A 23,596-nucleotide genomic window follows, 5' to 3' on the forward strand; every position below is an offset into this window, starting at 1 on the left:
CACAATTTGTGGGTGTATGCTGCGCGTAATATTTACAGTCTTTGATGCTACATTACAAAACAAAATTAGCAAGCAAAGTAATCCAGAGAGACAGAGACACTGTCGAGGTAAACTATGCATGTTATGTTAATGTCGGCTATAGTGTGATGGTATTGCACCACGATATCAGAAAGATATCACAAGTATTTGCACTAAGAAAACAATAAGCTTTATTTGAAAGTTGTATTGAAAGCACTTGCTGTTCAACTATGGCCAATTTTCAACACTAAAATACTGTTTTGATCTAAAACAGTTAAGAACTGTAGGTAGCAATGCATTGTGATGCTCACCCTGAAGCAAACTGACAAAGGTCATAAACAGTTTTGGGAGATTTCCTGTCTGATTGGGGGACGTTCTTTCGTTCCTTCGTTCGTGTGTGGTGTGTTGATGTTGCCATGTGGCCGCACACCACACACTTTACGACCAAAACTGTAAAACTTCGGATTATTTATCGCCATGTATGTGATTTCTAAAGTTTGGGAAATCGGCCGACAATTTTAAATTCCTGCCGTGTGAACCAGCCTTTAGTATGCACAGCTTAAGTAACTTTTTGGATAAATTGTACTTGTGAGAGTAGTTTTAATGCAACATACTTTTTACTTTTACTTGAGTATATTTGTGAAGAAGAAACAAGACTTTTACTCCATTACAGTGAGATACATGCTTGCTACTTTTATATTTATTCTTCTGTTTTTCAGTATGGTTTGTTTTGTTTCGACATAGCCGTCCACCAAAGGCTATTTCACGTCTCTTTTTTGCCAATCAAACGTAGCCACTAACAACGTTTGACTCCATTTCACCAATCGTAGCCACTAACAACGTTTGACTCCATTTCACCAATCAAACAGAGCCAGGCAGTCACATGACCTCATACAAATTCTCCGCTGCCTAGATCAGACGCAAAGTGACTGAAAGAACACCCATGGCCTCATGTTCAATCTATATTTACCTTAAGGCTGGTTCACACGGCAGGATTTTAAAATTGTCGGCCATTTCCCAAACTTTAGAGACCACACACGGTGATAAATAATCGTTTGTTTTACAGTTTTGGTCGTACAGTGTGTTGTGTGCGGCCACACGGCAACAGCAACACACCACACAAGAACCGATTTCACTCGTGAACATGAAGTCAAACACATGACAATCTGGTCCCAGGACTTTTTTAAAAGGCCTAATGAAGCTTAGCTCGCAGTGACAGTGCACCTACGACCCATTTTCTTACCTAAATGTTTTGATCCATATTTCTGAAGAAAATGTGTTTGTTTTCTTTGCTCAGTCATAAAATCAATTGATGAAGAAGAAGATCCTCTTCCCCATACTACATAGTGAACTTTTAGTCAGTCCGTGATAGGCTGTTGCAGTGTAAATTCCCATCAAACACAATCACACCATTGTTTCTTTACATTTTTGATGGTTTACTGATAAAGAATGCAACATAATTTGCATCTATGATCATACAATATTAAGTTTTAAAAAAGGGGGGGGGGGGGGGGCAAAAGCATTTATGCGGGCGGGCCCGGCCCCCTATGGCCCGCCGATAGCGACGGGTGTGTCTGCAGACCAGTCAGATACTGAGACTTGAGCCGGTGACCCTCCGGTTCCCAACCGAAGGCCCTGCAAACTGAGTTACTGCTGTTCCCCCAAAAAATAAACAGTCTGCATGCAGCTTCAGCCTCCCGGGAACTTGGATTACAGGCACACACAACAGCACCCAAGCTAATGTGTTTTCAGAATGAAACATACAGACAGATAGATAGAACAACAAGACACGTATAGATTTGGACCTAATCTTAGGTAATCTTCGATATTTTTTTCAACAGTTTGAGCATATATTATTACAACTTTGTGATGTGTACCAACAGCCGGAGATCTGCCTTGCTTTGCATGGTTGTTTCTGAACTGAAAGCCTATGCAGTGTGCCTCAAGTACCACCAGAGGGCACACTTTCATTTACAGCCTGAAGTCGGCCTCTTCAAGCTGTATATTATTCTTTAACACAACCTGTTAAAAAGTTAATGTCAACGTTTCTACTATTTTGAATGGCTTTACTTTTCTTTGAAGTTTTTTTTTTTTTTTTTTAAATATAGAAAAAATCAAATCATTTTGTGTTATTGCTGTTAACACAAAACTTGTTGCAGATGATGAATATAATTTTGAAACATGCTCTGTTAAAAATGTAGTTTATTCTCACATGGTCGTGTCCTACTAACTATGCATATGATATGAAAATGTATGGACTTGTACCTTTATTTATTGTTTTTATCTCTATTTTATAGGAGGGGAATTGTTGTATTACTTACGATACTGCACCACTCGACATGATATGATAAGATACAGTAAGCTATGCTTGGCCCAAGATAAATGGTAAATAAACTTCAGCTTGTTTATTTCTGTTCTAGTCTTTTGACTCAAAGCGCTTTTACGCCATATGTCACAACTTCACATTCAAACACTGATGTATGCTGTGCAGTGAGACCACCAAAAGTAACTTCCAAACTCATTCACACACTGTCAACGAAGCAGTAAGTTGGGTATTAAGGGTCTTTGCCAAGGACACATCACACATGCTGCTGCAGGAGCTGTGGATCAAACCCATGGCCCTCCGTCCAGAGACGACGACTCTACCAACTGAGCCACAGCCGCCCAAGATAAATGATGTTAACATAGCAATTCATTGATAACTCGTGTATTGCAAGACAATGAAAAAAATCATGATATCTGATTAACTGAAGAATACAAAAGGAAGCCTGTTTAAAGTCCTTTTTCAACTTGAAATATCGACATTTGGCAGCAGTCATTTGATGATTGTATTACAAGAGTCAGGACGATGACATTGTCTTTCTGGTGTTAAACCACTACATAGTGCACTTCTAGGACATAAAATTTAACATTAGAATAAAAAACATCTAGCTTTATGGCATCTGTCTTTTAAATATCTAAATTTGCAGTATTATTGAAAAACATTGTTTATATTCGCTCATATGGTGCAATATTGACAGCGACAAAGTTAGTCCGTCTCTATCGTCTCAGATGTTTTAATGTTTGGTAAGGCTCAGTTACTCAAAATCAATTTAAGAAATTACATTTGTTGCATACTTTACTTAGTTTAAAGCAGACTTTAAGCTATGTCTGTATACTACTCAAAACCTTTGTTTAAGAACATCATGGTTATGGGACGCAGCATAGAGTACATTGTGCAATTCCAACAAGAGTTTGAATTGCACAATTCTGAAACCAAGGTTTCAGAAAGAATCATTCTTCAAATTTCCCTTCAGGCACAGCTTAAACAAGCCTCTGCTTGTGTTTGTGCTTTTTACCACATAATCTGTCAGGAGCGCTTGGCTTGTTCTTTAAAACCAAAACAGCTTCACTTATTCTCTTTCTTTCAGTGTCGCACATGTCAAATGTTCAGGGCAAAATCAGAAAGTCAACACTTGTAATGATAGCATGCCTGAAAGCTTAACGCTCACCAAGTAGTAACTTTACTCCACATACATGTTAGTGCATATTTCTGAAAGTAAATTGGGGGGCTATAGAAGAAAAAGAGCAATGAGGATACATTTTGCTTAATCAACTGATCGATAAATAATACCCAGTCTACAGAGGTCAGAAGAGTACAGGGACTCATAATCTTCAGGCTCAGGATCTTTTCTTACTGTCTGTTCCAAAAGTCCGAACTGAACTGGGGAAAAAGACGTTTAAGTTTGGAACAAGTCATAAAAGAAAGAGCTGAGACTTAAACGAGATGCTCTCATTGGGTGGTTTTAAGAGGATGTTAAATGACCTGGAGTCGGACACATCCAGCTGTAGCTGTTCTCCTAAAAGTGTCTGTCGATGATCTTCACAGACAGATGCTGTTTAAATGTGTTACTTGTGTCTTTTAGTGTCTAATAGTGTATTTTATTTTATTTGTCTGTGAGGCTGCTCGTTGTTTAAATGAAACTGAGAAAAAAATACATTTTCAAGAAAGTCCTAAAGCCAAGACAGGCAGCAACACAATTTACACAATGAGTTTTCTGTCTTGGCTAATTAAAGGTTAAATAAATCGTTTTTATGGTTATATTCTAAGCCTGTAACCCCTTCCAGGTGGTAAGTGTCAGATGAGGTGATTATGTGAGAAGCTTTCTATTTTTTTCCACGTTTGATTCAATGTCTTCATTTTTCAGGCTCATACAGTTTACAAATGGATGGTTGCTACACATGTTAAACTTAAATCAGTTTCATTATTCAGTCTGCAGGATGTGGGGATGATCTGTCTTCATCTGTGTTGCAGCTTTTAATAAACCGTGTGCCAAAGTCAACGTTCACACAGACAGATTAATGGAGATGTCTCCTTGTGTATGCATGCACAATGACAGCCACCATGAGAAAAAACGACATATCACATTGTCTGAAAGGTATGAAGAAAACAACACATGCATGTCATCACATGACATGAGTCCAAGTGCCATCGGCAGTAGACCATCATCTTGACTGCCATTAATCCATCAAGATATTTTTTTATTATGGAATCACATCCAGTAATAGAGATCATGACAGCCAATGTTATTGTTTTTTTCCTTTTTGAAGTTACAGTTTGTCCTTCCAGGGAGTAATCTGATCTCTTTAATGTGTAGACCTAACTGTCAGCAGCCAGCAAGACCAGAATCGCACAAAACGACTGAGGCAATTTGTGTGTAAATCACAGCACATTAAACTTTCATGAAATCTTCAAATGCCTGGGTGGCAACTTGGAAGGAACAACACGTTTGCATATTCCTAAAGTGGGATGTAATGCATGTGTTCTAAGACTTCAGCTCGCTTTAACACCGTCGTCCCCAGCTGTTAGCACACACACAAAAAAACTACTTTTGGAAATGTCTTGACATTTTTGAGGTGAGCTTCATGAGTGAACACAAATGGTGACATTTTTTAACACCTCTCTAGCAGGATTTTTTCTCCCTACAAAGCATGAAGTCAGATCAGTATGTGACTGTTGGGACACCAGTGTGTTCTTCTGTTGATGCAGTGACAATGTTGAACTACATGTAGCATTAATATAAAGGAAACATTGTCATCTTAACTTTGTTGCTGTCTCATACCCGGTCTCCTTATACTATTCATAAAACAAATAGATGATGTATACAAACTTGATGTGTACTTTGGGCAAAGAAATATAACACAGGTCTCATCACTCTGTACTGTAGGTGTTTTCACACATGCGCGCCAGGAAATTTCATGACATTTTCAATATCTTTCATTGACAAATCCTTCACAATGGAAAGTTTACCCTGTCAGATGGGGAGGGCTGTGACTTTTACACATAAATGTTTCCCCGATGGAACAGTGAGAGCAGCACCGCAGACACTGGACAGCGACTGGTGTTGAAACAAAGCGACGATGTGTCTCACCAGAATCCCCTCTGCCTTACCCTGAAAGGCAAGAAAGTCTCTTAAAAAAAAACAAAAAAAAAAACTATTTGAAATTTTTTTTAAACCCTTAAAGAAGTAACTTGCGGGCATAGGAAATGAAAAGGGGCAGGTCATGGAAATACTTCATTGGACTTTAGCATGCTGTTTTGATGGGAGTACTGTCAGGAGTATAAACAGTGAGCAACGCTATCAGATGTCCAAACGGGCGTTCAGAGCTCATTAATATCTGTCACAAAAGCTTCAACAAAAGACACAGTGAAAAGAAAACTGGCTTATTTTCAGGAATCAAAAAGTGAAAGCCTTTCATGGTGGATATGCGATAATGCAACTCAGACATGTGTTTTTAATTCAAAAATCTCAACTGTCAGATTGTTATTAGTGGAAGAATAATCCACATTTGATAACTTATGTTTCCCACATCAGAGTCAGGGTTGCCTGAGATAACTGACAAGCAAAACAGACACGATCAACAGATTAATAATCAGAATAATGATGTTTTCCTTTAACTGTAGGCATTTTGATTTATGTATGGACCGCTTCAACAGACTACAAACTTCAGCACATGGACGAGTTATGTTTGTTCAAATGGGACATTAGATTTAGATTTCGACATACTCCATGTTAGTAATCTGTAGCCAACAAACATTTCTCTCAGATGTAGAGTTCAGAGATAAACATTTTTATGGCCAAATAAAACACATGTGTGGTATCTGGGGACTTCCACACACAATTAAAAGTAAATGAGCAACAGGAAACATTTCACTTTATACTGCCCATCAACTAATTCTCTCTAGGCTAAGGTTTTCCACACATTTGATGACTTGCAGTATGCAATATAATATTGTTCAGCTTAATGAATAAACTGTGACACGAGGAGGGAAAAATGATTGTAATGTTTTGCTCTATGAACTAAGACCCTGAAAGGATGTCACTGCCTGTTTCCCGCCTGTTTTAGGCATCCAAAGGACAAAGGTTAATTGGTTTATAGAAAGGCAACCTTTGTAACACTTGTATACCCATCAATAGTTTCCACCAATCTTTATACCTCTATATCTATACACAACCTGTACAACTAACTTTTAAGTAAATGGAAAATGTTATACTTGTGTATTTGCCCTCCACTTGTACTACATTTAAATGCCAAGATAGCTAAACATAAGCCCTTCCACTGCCCAGACAAATAGCCAATCAGCATGTAGGATTTTGCCGTGTTGCCATCAACATCAATAAACCTGTAAAATATTATATGTACTGTATTTGCACTTTTTCTTATAGCCATCACAAGCTGGTTGTTATAGGCTGAATATGTCTCAGTTGTGTTTTTGTTTATACACAGCAGATATCAAGGTTGTAATGGTCTGTCATGTCATCTCTCAGCTAACACAATGAGTGGTCTGCAGTTACAGTACAACAAATAGACTAAGATGACAAGCACAAAGAATTTAGTTTTGTATTTAAAAAGATGGACAAACACATTATAAATGCAATTTTAAGTGATTTTGATATTTAATAAAAATGATAATGATATGTTTTATAAATGAACAAGTTGCTCCATATGTTACATTGTTTGCATTTACAATAACATGCATGAATACAGAAGATGCAAATACCTGATCTGTTGCTTAAGCTAACATATATCACTGTGCTGTATAATGATTTCTAACAGATGAGCTCCAACGCTTGAACACAAAAGTTTGATTGTTTGAAAATGATGTTTTTTTACCCTCTTTATTCACTGACACTCTGAAGTGCCAGAGTTTACTCAGTTAAACATTTTGTACAAAAGTTAAGAACCGTATTGAAGGACTAATTGCACTAAAAACCTTCCTTCAGCAGGGATTACTGCAGATTTAGGGGTTTCTCAATATGTAACTGTCACTGTGAAGGGATGACTAAACCTTTAAGAGTGTAACAGGATGGACTCCAATCACAATAACCTCAGGCAAAGACAGATTGTATTGTAAGAGATCTGTTTCCTGTTTCAGTAGTGGGTTTTATAAAGATCGACCATACTACTTAAAATATGTTAAGAGAAATAAGAATGACAACAGCTTCATAAGAATCATGTCCAGCTAAGAAGATGTGCACATAAATCACAGATAATCTCAAAGTCATCTGATAGCTGTAAAGCACTTGTTCCACCCCCACATCAAAGTTGGGTTGACACAGAAAAAGAAAAAAAAAAAGAGAGATAGATGAACTGAGTACAAAGCAGAGCGGCGGAAATATGATCCCTGTCCTGAGTGCTTTATAAGAGCACCGTCGTCTCACCTGCACACACACACAAACACACACACACGAAGAGATAGAGGCAGAGATACAGAGAGAGCTGGGGAAATACATGTGCAGCATTTCAGGTGAGTTGTCTTTAACTCTTTTATTGAAATTGACACCATTTTCAAATAATGCTTCGTTACATTTCTAACAACTATTGTCAGGATTTTCTCAACTTTTCTCTTCACTCCTTTTGTCTTCACTTCTCGTCTTTTCTTCACTCATCTTAATTGGCCAAAAAGCTCATTTTCATATGCAGTGTCACTCAAAGTTTTTGTGAAGAGAAAGTAAAAAGTTTTGTTTAAACGTTTTTGAGTGCTGGTTACACAGACTGCATCATTCATTAACACATATCGTCTGTGGTACTAACGACCAGATTCATGTAAGAAATCTAAACTGCTGTACCTTTTATTCCTCTATTGTGTTTTTATCAGTTAATCAAAGTAATCATTTATAAGTTAGTTAATGTGTCACATTTATTTTATAATGATTTAACATTGAATGCCAATACATTTGAGCTGGTCGATGTTTCCGACCAGCTTCTTTCCTTATTCAATAAAAAACAGAATGACACATATTTCAAACCTGTCACAGTGTTATAAATTTAGATACAGGTGCAGAGAGAAAGCACATGTTCGTATCCAGAGAGTTTTCAATTATATGTGCAAGGTCCAAAGTTGTAAACAGGACTTGGGGAAAGTGTGTGATAAGACTCTCTGCAGGTAAACAGTGAATCTCTTGGTGTCCTGTTCCCTCCAGATCTGATATACAATCTGCACCATGCGGTTCATCTCGCTGTTCTTCCTGCTGATGGGACTCTGTCTCTGTCTTACGATGGCCCAAGGTGAGATCATTTACAAAACAGCTGGTAATGGGGAGATGTGTGGCAATAACAGATTGATGAACTAGATAAAGTGAGGGTCAAAGCTGGTTTATTGCGTGCAAGTATAAGTGTGGGCGGATGAGGTCTCTTTGTTCAGCATGTCCAACATCCACTCTCTGATACAATCACCTCTTTATTGATAACTTGATTTAGTGGACTTTGTACAAATGTTGTTGTATAATAGATTCAACATTCAAGGTTGGGTTTTTTTGTCACAGTGCCAATGTACACTTACAAAGGTGTCATAATCTTTTGCTGGGAGGTTTTGTGTGAATATTAAAGCTCCTGTGAGGATTTTTTTTTTTTTTAAAGATTTATAGTAATGCAGCGCTATGACTTACACACAAGACCACCAGCAACAAGATATTGTAATTAATCTATGTCATAGGTGTCACATGATGTGATTAACAACACACGGACGAAACAGCCTCTCTTTTTTTTCTAGATAAGGATAGTTGGTGAGTGAAAATTTGATCAAATAAAAAAAAGACAGCAGGGTGAGATTTTTTTATGAGGTCGTATTGGTGTAAAAGTCTAAAGGTCTGGTGGGAAAAGCTGTTCCTTGAAGGGGTCCTCCATCTGAACTGTACAATGTAATGGGACTGATTGTTGCTGTGCTTCTCATCCCTCAGGGACCTTTGAAGACTGCTGTTTGAGGTACGTGAAAAAAATGGGCAACGGTGTTCAGAGACATGCGGTGAAGTACAGATGGCAGGTGCCAGATGGAGACTGCAATCTGACTGCTGTGATGTGAGTACACACGCTCAACCGTTTAAAAAAAAAAATTATAATAATCCTGAAAACAATCCCTCTCTTCAACTTCAGAGTTCCTCATTTTAGCCGGCTTTTCAAACTAAACATCTGTTTGTATGCTTAACTTCCAGTTTCACGATGAGGAAGGGCCGGGAGTTTTGCACGGACCCCAGAGAGAGCTGGGTGCAAGAGCTGATGAAGAGAGTTGACAGAAAGGAAAAGAAGGGCAGCAAGGTGAGTGCTTTCTGAAAATACTATCCAACTTATCAAATCACAGGGATCCCTGTGTTCATAAAACGAATGACAAGTCTGTCACCGCATTCAGTTTATTTTCCCTAAATAAATATTTTAAGTGGCAAAAAAATAGAGACGTTCAGAAGAATTAAAGAAAATTCTTTTCTTTTTAACAATTTGAAATGTTTGTCTTTGCTCTTCACAGCACCGTCTACATCAGCACAGACACTGAGAAGGAGGAATCTTATCATAAAGCATCAAACTGTTTTATGGCGTCTTACTGGAAGGCTGGTCAAGGACCTCTTGTAGCATTATTTTCTCTTTCACTCTGGCTTGGTCAAAGTTTAATAGTTCCCTCGGGGTTGGACTGCTGACACCAGCTTGACTGCACATTACATATAAATGTTTTAAACATCATGGCTGCTTTACTGAGCGTGCTTGGGACTATTTTCTCGCCCTTCGAGGTCTCAGATATTCAATGAGCTGCTTGGTTAATGGTGATGGAGTGTAAATAGTATAATAAATAAGATGGAGTTTGCTTCATGTCTCAAAATGTCAATAACCGATGTAATAATAAGCTGTTAAATGTCTAAATTTTTGTCTTATAGAAATGGAAAAACCTCTGTCTTTGTTTCTTGTCTGTATTTTTTATGTTTGTCTCTTCACATGTTTTAAGCCAAGGCTTTCTAACAATATTTGTGTAACTCTAAAAGGTTCACTAAATGTGTTTATTAATATTGTTTACAAGCCTACTACTTTTGTACAATAAGTATTTCAATTTTTTCTTCTATCTTTTAACTAAATCCTTTTTTAGACTTTATTTCAACAACAAATAAAACATTTTAAAACTCTTTTAAAAGGCCTACTGAATGCTTTTATACACATGTATGCAGAGACTAAATGATATGAGGAATACTATATTCCTGAAACAGTTTGGTTTCAGCAAAGTTAATGACTGCATGTATTCAGCTTAGCCCCATTACAAGTGTCCAAATAATGGATTAAACAAATGTACTGGAGCAAAATGTATATATCCAAAACTACTTCCTTAAACATTGAATTTACCTACTTCTACTGGTGAAAAAAGGAAAGAAGGTCCAATCAAAGATCCAACACAAATATCCTTAAAAAAACAAAAACAACCAAGGAAAAATCCTGGAAAAGGAAATCTTGAAACACGAACCACGGGAGGGTCGACATAATGACAGACCACATACACAGGTAGTCAAACACAGGTTAAACTAATTGACACAGGTGAACATTTTCAGGGTTGGGCACACGAGGCACTCTGGAGGGGAAACACTCAAAAAGGGACTGAGAAACACAAGGATACCAAAATCACTTGTGGCTCAGTTGGCTGAATTGTTGTTTATCAAAGAGAAGGTCGGAGCCACGTGTCCAACGTCCATGAGGCGAGATGTTTAACCCCAAGTCGCTGCTAGATTTTTAGCGTCTAATGAATGTGTATGAATGGGATTAGTTACTTCTGCTGGTCACTTTACACAGCAACCTCAGCCATCAGTGTGTGAATGTGTAGGTGTGAGCTGCTTTCAGTATCAGAAGATCAGAAAAGAGCTACACAAGCTCAGGTCCATTAACTCAACAAATCTTAACCCCCTTTGAGACCCTAAATACTTTGTGTTATATAAAAAAAATTATGATTATGAGTGTTTTTCTTTATTCCCATTTTTGTTTTACTTTTCCCATCTTGCTTGAAGTACACAGTTCCAAGTCATTGGCTGTTTCTGAGATTTGCAACTTTATTTGCATTGCATGTGAAGCCAATAAAAACCAGAGTTTTAAATACTCGCTGCGCAAATTATCTGCATCAATAGAAGTGACACATGTGACCCTTCAATGAGGGTAGTTGTGAATGTAACGTGCTGATTTACAGCCAGCAGTATCTGATGGTACAGGTGCTTAATTGATTCTTGTCATGGGTGCTTTACACTCTCGTCTTTCTGGGCATTTACAAGAACTGCTGGGACATGCAGCTGATAAAATCTCCCAGTGAGTAATGCAGCGTTTGACTGGGCCGTCTGTGGAGATTAATGACTCAGAAATTGATGCCTTGCAGAGGCTTGGTCTTTTACTCTGCGTGTTGATTGAAATATGTATCAATGGCAACATGACAGACAGCACAATGGTGCTTTTTGAATAGATTAAAGTAGGGCAATCAAGATGAGACGCAGAGTTCTGCATGCACACAGCTGAACGTTTTGTTTGAATTGGTTTCAAATTTGGCCAAGAGGTTAAGGTGATTGATAACTTGGCAAATTCTTAATGATTACCAAGACAGCAATGGCCTATACCACATTGATGGATAAGTATAACTGCTCAGAGTGAGACAAATTCATGCAACTTTCAAGGACAAAGAATTTTGTTGCAGCTTGAAAAGGATCTTTGTGTTGATGCTTATTGCAAAACATTACTGAAAAACTTGAAGCGCTCTTTGACTTTGCATGCTGGGGCAGAAAGAAAAGGCTGGGTTGGCATCGAGATCAGAAATGTATGCCATCTTATGTCAAAGATAAAAAAAAAACCCTGAAAGCTAAGTAAGAGGTTTTTTTTACAATGAAACAGATGAATGAAGCAGAAAGCAGAAACAGTGATGCTCACAAGTGTCATTGCTGGCCAATGAAATCATTCAAAATCACAGCACAGACTTGTTGTTTTCCATTTGCTGCATCTCTGCCAAATTCATACCTTTGAAACTTTGGAGTTCATATTCACAGAGGTCTGTGCATGTTTGGTGCAAACAAATAATGTTGGCATTTAACATGACTCTAAGTAGAGACCGGCGAAAAAGGCCAAGAAGAGGGATGAAAAAGAAAGTCATTTATAGCCGTAATATATGATATTGCACAACCTAAATCTGTCAAACCCACGCCTTTGTTTCCCTTTGAGCAGTGAGTTATGAGCTGTAGGATCATAAAGAACGACTGCACTATTTTATGCTGTTGAGCCAGAAATGTTGCCACAGGTTAGTTATTACGCTTCAAGGTCACTAAAGTTCAATCTGGAATTTATGTAGGTTTCAGAGACTAGGTGAAAATATTTTTGGATAACATATATACAGGTATACTGAGATTAAAATGTGTATTTCTAATATAATGACAGATAAGATGAGGTAAGTCTTTGTATTCCCTCAGAGGACATTCAGACAAGATTAAAAATATCACAAGTTTGCAGAGAAAAACAAGATTTAAAAATAAACTAGAATTGATCTTTCACATGTGAACTCTGCATCCTACTTTGAATAGCAGATCAATGAGAACATTGTTGGGATGTTTTCTGTTTGTTTATCAAGGTTATTTTTGGTGCCTTTTTTCTTTTAGTATCGGACAGCCAAAGAGAGTCAGGAAATGTTCGGAGGAGAGAACGGCTGCTTCGTCTGCGTTGTATAAATGGGATTAGAGAGATAGAGAGATAGATAGATAGATAGATAGATAGATAGATAGATAGATAGATAGATAGATAGATAGATAGATAGATAGATAGATAGATAGATAGATAGATAGATAGATAGATAGATAGATAGACAGATAGACAGACAGACAGACAGACAGACAGACAGACAGACAGACAGACAGACAGACAGACAGACAGACAGACAGATAGATAGATAGATAGATAGATATCTAGATAGATAGATAGATAGATACTTTATTGATCCCGAGGGAAATTCAAGGATTAGTTACCTCTGATGGTCACTTTACATAATAGCAGCAAAAGGCCCAGGTTGGATTCGAACCCACAGCATTGTGACGAGGACTGACGTCTCCATACATAGGGCACCCAACTTAACTGCTTGGCTCTCCGGCACCCACTTTGTGAAGTATTCTTATGTTTGCAGCAGTGATTAATTCTTTGCTTAGAAATAACATAGTTTTAAAAAAGTGAAATTATGTGATATTCCATAAAAACCTTCGTCCCCCCCCCCCCCCCCCCCCCCCCCAGCTGTAGTATGTATTTAGTTGCTTCACTTGCACATATCTCTGTATATGTTTATTATATACACAATAGTTATGTACATATGTTCAGTACTGTAGATATTTCTGTTTACATATTTAGTCTGATCATGGTCCACTTAAACCTCCAACTCTTTTTTGATATATAGATATAGATAGATATTTAACTTTGTAATTTTGTATTTACATTTTGACACTTTACTTTTTATGGACATTTTATTTTCTTTGTCTGATTTTAGTAAAGCTGCACTTGAATTGCCCCGGGGACAAATATATATATATTTTTATTATTATTTAATTGGAATTGAATGGAATTGAAAACATACTGCCACTAAAATGAGTCCTCTGCACTGCTGATAGCTGCACACTTTGTGTATTCAAAAGTTATTGAAAATGAGCCACTTAAAGTTTCATCTATGTTTTATAGGAATAAAGATTAGCACCAGGAGTTATCAAAGAGCATGAAATAACTATCTGGGTTTAATGAAGATGAAAAGCCCGTACAAGTTTACATTTCTTTGATATGTAAACATAGATGTGAAATATTTCGTAAAGCAGGCGGTGATCTTGCAAAACCAAACACTAAATTGTATCTTTAAAAAATCTCTGGATTATTTCCCACACTTATCTGACAGTTCAATCATTACCGGTACTTATATATTCCATGTAGTTTTGATATGTCGAAATTCCTCTGAAGTCATCATCGTCCTCGTGCTTTCATGCTCTGTGAGTTTAAGTGCATCTGCACTGTAAAAACTAAAATGTTATTCCAGCAGCAAAAGAGTGCCAAGTATGTCCACAGCTGGATAACAGGGCCTACGCTTCTTTCCAGTGACTTGCATTTACAGGAAATGTTAGGAAATCCTCCGTTGTAAATGTCCATCCATGGAATAAGACGTCTTTTTAAGAATGACAACATGCCCTCAAAAAACAAACTGGAAGGCGCGCTTCCTGTACACAGAAAGAGCATACATCTGAGGTGCTCTCTTGGGATACATGCTGTAATAGACAAATAACTCCAAGGCCCATTAATTTAAACAATTTAAAACACCTTCATCGTCATGCCATGGTCAACATGTGTTTCAGCATCAAGCCACCAAAGAAAGTCTTCGACTTGAAGGATTCACGCCAAACTCAACCAGGAACTTTCAAGTCAAACAAATAATCCAATCCAATCCAATCCAACTTTATTTAATTAAGCACTTTAAAACAACCACAGCTGACCAAAGTGCTGGACAATAAAACAAAAGTTAAAAAAGGCATATACACAATACAATAATAATAAAACCTGTGACACTCTGGGAGAACATTTATCCATTTTATTTGCTCTCTTTTCAACTAAGGCGAACGCCACTCGTATCTTTTTTCTGCTCTTTGAAGCCTGTTCATACTACTTCTATTCTCCTTACTAGCAGAATGCTACATGGGAAGGTAAATGGTACCTTTCAAATTCAAACGAAGATCTTCACAGTCTTGAAAAATAGCATATCAGTAAAATCAGTCTAATCAGTAAAATGGCTGAATAAGATGTTTTTGAACATGGTTTTCTAACAGCTGACTGCTATATCAGACTCTGAACTTTAATATTATATTCACATTATTTTCTATTTCAGTTCTTTTTCTAGTGGAAATGTGTGTTCATTTCTCATGAAACTTTTAAGTAAACAGACAAATGAGCTCCCAATACGTTGCTTTCGTTGACTACATGGTGCTGCAGACCACAGATCGGTGTTTGTTTAGCATTCCCTCTGAACCTGCTCTCCATCTGAGTCTGTTCTGGGACTCTTTGCTCCCCGTCCGTCTGAAGCCCACAGCTTCCACAGACCTCCTCTTTTGGATGCGGTGAAGCAGAATCCTGTAAGCCCCCGTAACAGGGCTTCTCAAGTCTAAGTTGTTGTTGAGGAGATTGGCCTTGGTGATGCCGAGATCCTCCAGCGCTGCTTTGACTTTCAGTTCATCTGAGCTGAGGTTGTAGGAAGGCTCGATCAGGTGGGAGGGTGTTGGGGCACAAGCTTGGTAGGGCCGGGGGTATTCAACACCTGCCATCCACTGGCTGTCCATGATATCTGCCACAGTGAGGCGATCCGCAGGAACCGGCCTCAGCAGACCCCGAATGACCTCCTGACATGTTGAGGGAACAAACGGGGGAATGGCGTACGCGCCCTGCAGGATACAACACCTCAGCAAATTTGTGTTTGCAGCCTTGAAGGGCATAGATGCCGTCACCATGAAGTAAAGCAAGACACCCAGCGCCCAAATATCCGCATTCTGACCGATGTAACCTTTTTCCGTAAAGAGCTCCGGGGCTGCATATGGCGGGGAGCCGCAGAACGTGTGAAGGACGCCGTTGGGGTGGCTGGACGTGCTGAAACCAAAGTCACCCACTTTAATGCAGTAGGTGCTGGTGTAGAAGATGTTCTCCGCCTTCAGGTCTCTGTGTACAATGTTGTTATCATGCTGGGAAAAGAGGAAATAGGTTGAGATTATTGTGGTGTAATTTGGGACATTAAGACTAAATCTTATCTCCTGCATAATTGTTTTATGGTTCGAGAACCTTTAGATATGAAAGCTGTAACATGCTTTTTTTTTTGCCTCAACAAATCTCATACGTGACATATCTTCAATAAAAGTATTTCAAATCAGTGTGATATTCTTTACTTCAGCTGTTTGAATGATCTGGCATGGATGTTTACTTTCTTATTTTCTAAAAAGATGAGTCTTCATGTCCGCCGGCTGTTGACTCACCATGTGTTTTACTGCTGACAGGACCTGGGAGAACACGAGCTTGCTCTCCAGGTCTGACAGGCGCCCCCTGGTGCTGATACGTGAGAACAGCTCTCCTCCACTGGCGTACTCCATCACCAGGTAGAGCCGCTTGAACGTCTCCATCACCTCATACAGACGCACTATGTTGGGGTGAGCCAGCTTCACCATGCAACAGATCTCTTGTGTCTGCTGGTCCAGATGATTCTTATCCAGGATTTTTACTGCCACTCGCTCTATCAGATGAAGACAAGAGGAATAAACATTTAGATTCAGTAACTCATCGACATAATTCATGGTATATCATAATGTTTTGGTGCTCCAGCACTTTTTAAGGCATCATTACTTATTGCTGAAGGCTTTATAGATTAGGTCATGGCTTGTTTAATTTATACTTTGAATACCTCTAGTTACACTTGGATGTGTTATTAAGAAGAGGGATTTAGACGGCAGATATTATTCAACTTTCCTTCTAAAAATCCTCAAGAGAACACCAATAGTTATAAAATACAGATGTTAATAAAAAAAATAAAGATAAGCATCTGGACAGTAATCCTGTATCCACTGATCTTGAGAACTGTCATGGCCTTTGCAGCAAATTAAAATTGAATTTAATTAATTAATTAAAGTGTCATTAAATTTAAAAAAAATTAAATGTAGAGAGTTTCATCATAAAATAACTCAAAATTATGATAAAATGATATTTGATGCAAAATAACATTTGATACAAACACAATTGTAGCATCAAAAATAATAGTTGAATAAAAACTATTAAACATCTTATAATGAAGATGGACTGTTCTGATACGACACATGACCAACTTTATTAGTGGTGCTAAAATAGTTTTCTTTGTCAGAGAGGAAGGGCGTGGTCTTTATGCCCCTCATTACTTATCAACACAGCAGATACTCTGGAAACATGCATGCTGTTGACTCTTCACCAGATAGAGGCCTTTAAAAAGCCACACTAATGAACTCATTTCAAATAGTCATGTCACTTTATTTAAAAGTTGTAGAATCATAAATCAAACGTGAAATGCTTGAACATCTTCTCTGTCGATAGAAAAATATGGTTAACTCTCCAGCTGTCTTACCTGGACACTGAAGCTTGAAAAACAACAACAACAACAACCAATCAAACAAATCAGCGAGCGTCTCACCTCTGGTCAGGTCGTGTATCCCCAGTCTAACCTGAGAGAAGTTTCCAGAGCCGATCTCTCCCCTCAGCTCGTAAAGCCCTACCCTCCGTCCAAACGTCATGTCATCCATCACCCTCTCGGAGTGGCTCAGGTCATAAAAGGCTTTCCCAAAGGCGGTGCGCCGCATCGCCTCCTTCTCCTCTGCTGTGCTCTCTTCCATCTCCACCTTCTTCAACACTTTCTGGGATGTCACGTCGAAGTTGTCCTCCTGACGCGAGGTCGTCTTCGAGTGAACCCCTGAGAAGAATTGGAAAAACAAGTTGGGATGTTACAGCTTTTGGTTAAACGCTAGAAATTGTAATATTCTGTTTAATAGTAGAGTAATCAAGCTTCAGGTGTTAAATAAGTGGTGTGTCTGTACTCACATGTTTTGCCTTTTATATTCTTGTTGCTCCTCTCTGTGTTGATGTTGTTATTCTTGTTGTTCAGATACATGGTTTCTGCTCTGACTGACAGGAGGTGCTCTGCTGCCCCTTCAAATCTGATTTCTTGAAGATTTTACAAACAAGACAAAGTGGACAAATTACCAGGCATGGGAAATTCTCACAAAGCACAAACTGGTTGAAGAAAGAAAGAAAAAAAAAAAAAGGAGATAAAATAATCCAGAGAGCGTCATGTAAAACCCTCCGCATGCATCAGAAGCAGAGCTCTTAGGATGTCCACTGCTCTTTCTCTCCCAATGCTGCACTGTTTTCTCCAGCTGTATAATCTCGAGCTGCAGCATGACGCGGCGTAATCCCACAGAGACAGACAATAGCAGGGCTTTACAGAGGCTTCTTTAACCCCCCACCCACACACTCACACTCACACACACACACACACACACACACACACGAACATATATCACCTGTAAATGCTCACACAGCCTCTTCAAGGGATTATCTCGACATATAAACACTGCCTATGAGCATAGTGTTAGGGGTCAGGGGAGTGGGGAAGTGCAGTAAGAAAGGGGTTCAGATAGTCTGATAACATATTCACTTTTAACATAAGTCCATCTTTACTATTCGTTATTTGTATTTTTGTTTCAAATGATGTTGCTCATTTCTGTGAAGTGAAACTCTAAATTTCCATCAAATCAAGACAAAAAAAAGACATTTTTTAAGCTCATATCATGTACAAAAGGCTACAGCGAGTGGATTCAGGGAGTGTCTGTGACCTTCAGACGAGACTACACAGTGACCCAGACACTGACCCTGACACCAATCAGACACAAGGTGCAAAACCTGCTGATGAACCGTCTGTTAGCTGCCGCTGCTGACAACCTCTGCCGCACGATCTAGACAACGGGGATGTCTAACAGTCATCCTTGCTCATAAGCCGCGTGGCTATGCCGAGAGTGCCTTTCTATAATCCAATCACCAATCAGTAATCATCTCAGCATGTGCAATGTGAGATTCATTTGTTGGATTAGGGAGGGGAGATAAGCTTCATTCAAACAGGTTGATTTGGAAGAAAAGGAAGGGTGCTACATTTTATTTTGAAGGACTGAAACTACAACGCCTGCCTTTGTCCTTTCTGCCTTTGTTTGCTTCGATGTAGCTTCCTGCTGCAATTGCACTGATTTGCCAGATACATGAAGCATCTGTCGGTGAAAGGTACTTTATATTTAAGTTAGTAAGTGAAGTTGATCTTTAAAGACTGTCAAGTTGCAATTTTGAAGTGCAGGAGACTTCCTGACTACAACTATGAATATCAGTCTTATTTTAAGACCACATCAGTCCTATCAATATCATCACATAGTTGTGATCGTTTTCCTTGTTGATCCGAAACAAACAGAAAATGTGTTTTCCTTCAGGGAAAGATTTACAAACTGGAACCTTACAGTCTGCATGTGAGGAGCCTGACAATAAGGTGAACCCTCGAGGTCACAGAGCACCTGAGGAGTCTGACTACTTAGACATGCCACATTTTTAAAATATGATAATGATGTGTGTGATTGTGTTACATAACTTGAAAAACACTTTTAATAATACAAACTGTGTCTGAATTAAAATGAGTAGGAGACCACAGGGGCAAATATTTAAGATGCCCCAGAGGTGTAAAGGTCACAGGCTCTGATGACCGCTGTGACATCAAGTTAAAACAAACAATATAAAGATTTATATCCCAACGTCATCTGTTTGAAGGTGTGCAACCTTAATTATTACTTATTTTAATTTTATTTTAAAAGTTCCTGACTTTGAGACTTGGCCTTGATAAACTTCTGACACCTGATGAAATGATTCTAACAAACGTTCTGCCGCTCTAAATCGTACAAATAATCTTCACGTTTGACGCGACTGATTCAAATAATTAAATCAATGAATAAACAAGTAATCTGAGTATTACCAGGGCTATGATAGCGTATCAACAGGATTTGTGGAATCAGCAATAGAAACTGTTGCAGGCGTCATGTTAATCACGGTGTCTGAGTGCTGACGGCCCTCTCAACGATGATCCGTTGATCCCGGAGAAAATGAGGGGATTAGATCAGCACTTCAAAGAAGGACTAACACCTTATTAAGATGCAAACAAATACACTTTTTTAATAAGAATAAAATCATCCTTTTTAAAACATCACATAGCATTTTTGAATAAGTAACAAAAATAGTATTTAGGGCGGAAATTTCTACAGAACATGATCAGATTTGAAGTCTTTTTGCAACACTTCCTGTCCTCTTAGTTTACGTCACAAATATCTAAAAACTAAAATATCTGTCTGACATCATCTTAACAAAACAGAGGGCTTCTTTTATTTGTCTTCATCTTGCCTCTTTGCTCTTGGTAGCAGAAAGAGGGGCTGAGTTTTGCAGGGGCCGCTCTGAGCTCCAGCCATTTGGTGTCACGTTGAATAAACACAAAGGTGCTGGAGTTTGGTGAAGGGGAGGCTCAGGCCCCCACGCTGATCCTGTTTGTGTGCTTGGGCCGGGTTTTGTTTTAAGTTAGAGGTGCTAAACACCTTCCCCCTGAGATAAAAGATGATTAATGCCTTTGAATGAGCGACGCTTTAATGGCTCAAGGCTACTTAAGCCCTTCATTAGGCTGAGCTCGGGCCGGTCGACACACTCGAGCCTCTGGGTGACTCGCAGCAGAAACAGAAAAGCTGCAGAGGTTTCCTTTGAAGTGCTTGTAAGAACTCCATCCCACAAAGCATTCAGCATGGAAATTTGATTAGCTCTCACTTTTTAGGCTCCACACCACTTTAAAGGGCTTGTTTTCAGGTCACATTTGGGGCTGAAGCTTGATCCCATATAAATATCAGAGGCGTGAGAGAGCAGAAGGACACTCTGAGTTTAACAGCTGAGGAGCAGATACGACCTTAAAACATGGATTTACTACAACAGCTCCTTCTCCTCCTGTGTGCCCTCCACCTCACCTGTAAGTACTGTTTGATTCATTCTTTTCTAAAGTTGGTATAATGTGTTTAGACGTGTTGCTTTTCATTGGATGAACGGATATGTCACTTGTGTAAGACTTGTAAGCATGAGTGGTAGACGAGGCTGTGGTGCCGCAGACTAAACCTTCTGTTGACTTTTTTTCTCCAACAAAATTCAAAATGAATACGTTCACATGTTCATACACCTTCCTGCATAAATATCACCGAGAGCAATGGTTTGAATTATTCATCACAAAATTACATGTTGGCCTCTTGTGCTGCAGATGAGTACATTTCATGACAGTAAATGTGAAGATCTCCACTTGTGTGCCCCAGATTTAACTGTGATGTAAAATACTCTTTCCTCATCAACCCAAAGCGCTAAACGTTGGACATGATTAACCCTTTTAGCCCCTTGTAAAGAAAAGCATGAGCAGGCTTTAATGAGTAAAAAGTTAACTTTGCAAACTCATGTGATGTATGTTGTGTGATTTCCAGTGACCGGAGTGTTGAGCAAAAACATAGATCACAGAAACCTGTTCACACAGAGAAGGTGCTGCAAAAGACAGAGCCACTTCGTCTACATCGGACAAGGTAATGCACTACATTTCCCATCATGCATGTCAGTGTGTGAGTATATGAGGCAATATCTTTTTTTCATACTGATTTAGATACTTAAATGTTACATGGATTTATTCTTTTTCTTCTTTAAATAATGGCCTTGTCTCTGACATGATATAAATGTATGTCTGTGTGTGTCTCTCACTGCAGACATCTCTGGGAGTCCTGTCAGCGTTGATGTGGGCATGTGCAGGTCTCACTGTGAGGGAGCAGTCAGGTCTTCACATGAAGCAGGACAGCAGGACTACTCAAAACACTCCTCAATGCTCGAATTCCTCAGGAGCAAAAAAGTAAGTGAAGTTCCGCTTCGTGACCACAAGAGGGCGCTGTGACTTTGGCTGTCAATGTTTTGTTTTGTTTTTAAACTCCAATAATAATGCAGCCACTTGATAATATTATCAGCTTACTAAAAAGCTGTGTAACAATACATTAATTTTAAGATGAACACATTTGAAGTGAAATGACGTATAAACCAATCAACAGCTCTGATGAATATCTGAGCTGCACGCTTTAAGAGACGTGTCTGTGTAGATTTAAATAAAACATTCACATAGTCGAAACTTGTTTCGACATGTCTCAAACTATATCGTCTTTTACCTTATAAAAGGGTAAAACGCGCAGACCCTCACCTCCAGAGAGTCCGGAGCCCCTGGACCAGCTGCCCTCCTGCGGGATGCACCAGCTGTGCGAGCCGACCGGGATGCGCGTGGACCGGGTGCTTCTGTTCGAGGGGCCCCGGGAGGTGGAGATCATCCAGGAGTGTCACTGCGAGATCAAGGTGACCCAGTGCCTCCGCGTGCCCGCACTGAAGAGCTATTACTCCGATACACCGTATGAGACGGTCATCGACGTGGGAGGATGCTCCAGGTCCAAGGGAGCGCCAGGTGAGTGTGTCTACCTGAAGCAAACCCAGAAAAGGCTTACAGCTTATACACATACAGTAAACAACGACCAAAACATGGCCCAGAAAAGATGCCTTCACTGCACATAAAGTTTATTTTAAACAACGATACGAAGAACAGCTCATTTTAAGTGAATGTAAAAACTTTAATGCAAACACATTTTTAAATAAAGTCTGTCTTCTATTATCTTGATATCGAAGGCCTCATTAAAAGAGAAATTTAGGAAACTAAAAATGCATTTGCACAATTAACAATTTGGAATTAAAAAAATGTCTTATTTGTTTAAGTGCTTATCATATCATTGCATATCATTTCAACCCCCACAGGGCCATTGGGTTGATGCATTGATTCAAGTAGTTCTAAAGGGGATTTTTTTTTTCTTTTTTCAAAATAAAACTTGAAATTCACTGACTGCCGTAAAGCAGCCCTGCAATGCAAGCCTCAAGTCATTCTTTTTCAAGAAATTTAAAGTTTTATTGTTAAATTAGGAGATCTCCCACAGCATTCTATGTGTTTTGTGATATGAAATCACCGTATTGAAGACATATGGTTGGTCAGTTTCACAAACAGCACTTATAATACAAGTTAGGACGATTCTTTTAGTGTCTTAAAAGATCTATCATTGGCCTTTCTTTTTCAAGCAATCACAAAAAAAATATACTTTGTTTTACAGTTGTGCCTCTGTTTTGAATCTCACGTTCAGATTACCATAACTAAAATGTTGTCTTTGTCAATCCTTCACAGAGGGATTCTCCTGCGTCCCCACTAAATTCGACTCAGCCTTGGTGGAGACCCCAAACAAAGTGGACCTCATCCAGACCGTGGCGGCTTGTGACCTGAAGGAAAGCTGCTATAGAGTCCCATTTGTGGAGTATTATTATGAAATAGTACAGCATGCAGATGGAGTCAAAGAAGAAAGGCTCAAAGTGAGTTTAAGACGCTTCAACATGGTCTCTCTTTATTTCTAACTCCTGTTTGACCACATTGAACATGTGGGAATATCAATTTTCATATTTGAATTCAGCCTTTGAGAAAAGGCCTCATTTCCTCTTTAATAAGCACCAGTAGAGGGGATTCATTTGTGCTGCAGGTTTCACACTTTCCTTTGTGATCAACTTTAGAGGAAACGGGGGGGCTCCAGTTGGGTGCCAGACTGTAATGAACTATCTTTATGCATCAGACACATGT

At 38.9% G+C, this 23,596-nt stretch overlaps 2 protein-coding genes across 2 annotated transcripts in view; one reads left to right on the forward strand and one right to left on the reverse strand.

Annotated features, from left to right (window-relative positions):
* Positions 1-10,453, forward strand: part of LOC306826921 (C-C motif chemokine 25-like) — a 50,520-nt gene extending 40,067 nt beyond the window's left edge. The window contains exons 2-6 of the mRNA XM_079348487.1: positions 7,749-7,807; positions 8,484-8,568; positions 9,240-9,357; positions 9,492-9,594; positions 9,800-10,453. Of these exons, the coding sequence (XP_079204613.1) occupies positions 8,505-8,568; positions 9,240-9,357; positions 9,492-9,594; positions 9,800-9,826 (312 nt within the window). The 5' untranslated portion in view covers positions 7,749-7,807; positions 8,484-8,504 and the 3' untranslated portion in view covers positions 9,827-10,453. The remainder of the gene's footprint in view (positions 1-7,748; positions 7,808-8,483; positions 8,569-9,239; positions 9,358-9,491; positions 9,595-9,799) is intronic.
* A 4,417-nt stretch (positions 10,454-14,870) lies between these two features.
* LOC306826393 (serine/threonine-protein kinase NIM1-like) lies at positions 14,871-22,482 on the reverse strand. Its single transcript, XM_079347691.1, has 5 exons — positions 22,136-22,482; positions 17,893-18,023; positions 17,489-17,764; positions 16,311-16,564; positions 14,871-16,022 (listed from the first exon to the last, which is right to left on the reverse strand). Exons 1-5 carry the CDS (start codon positions 22,441-22,443, stop codon positions 15,267-15,269), a joined length of 1,725 nt encoding a protein of 574 aa, XP_079203817.1. The 5' UTR covers positions 22,444-22,482; the 3' UTR covers positions 14,871-15,266.
* Positions 22,483-23,596: the final 1,114 nt, after the last annotated feature.

Source organism: Symphodus melops (genome assembly GCF_947650265.1).
Source record: "Symphodus melops genome assembly, chromosome: 7".
Taxonomy (NCBI): Eukaryota; Metazoa; Chordata; class Actinopteri; order Labriformes; family Labridae; genus Symphodus; species Symphodus melops.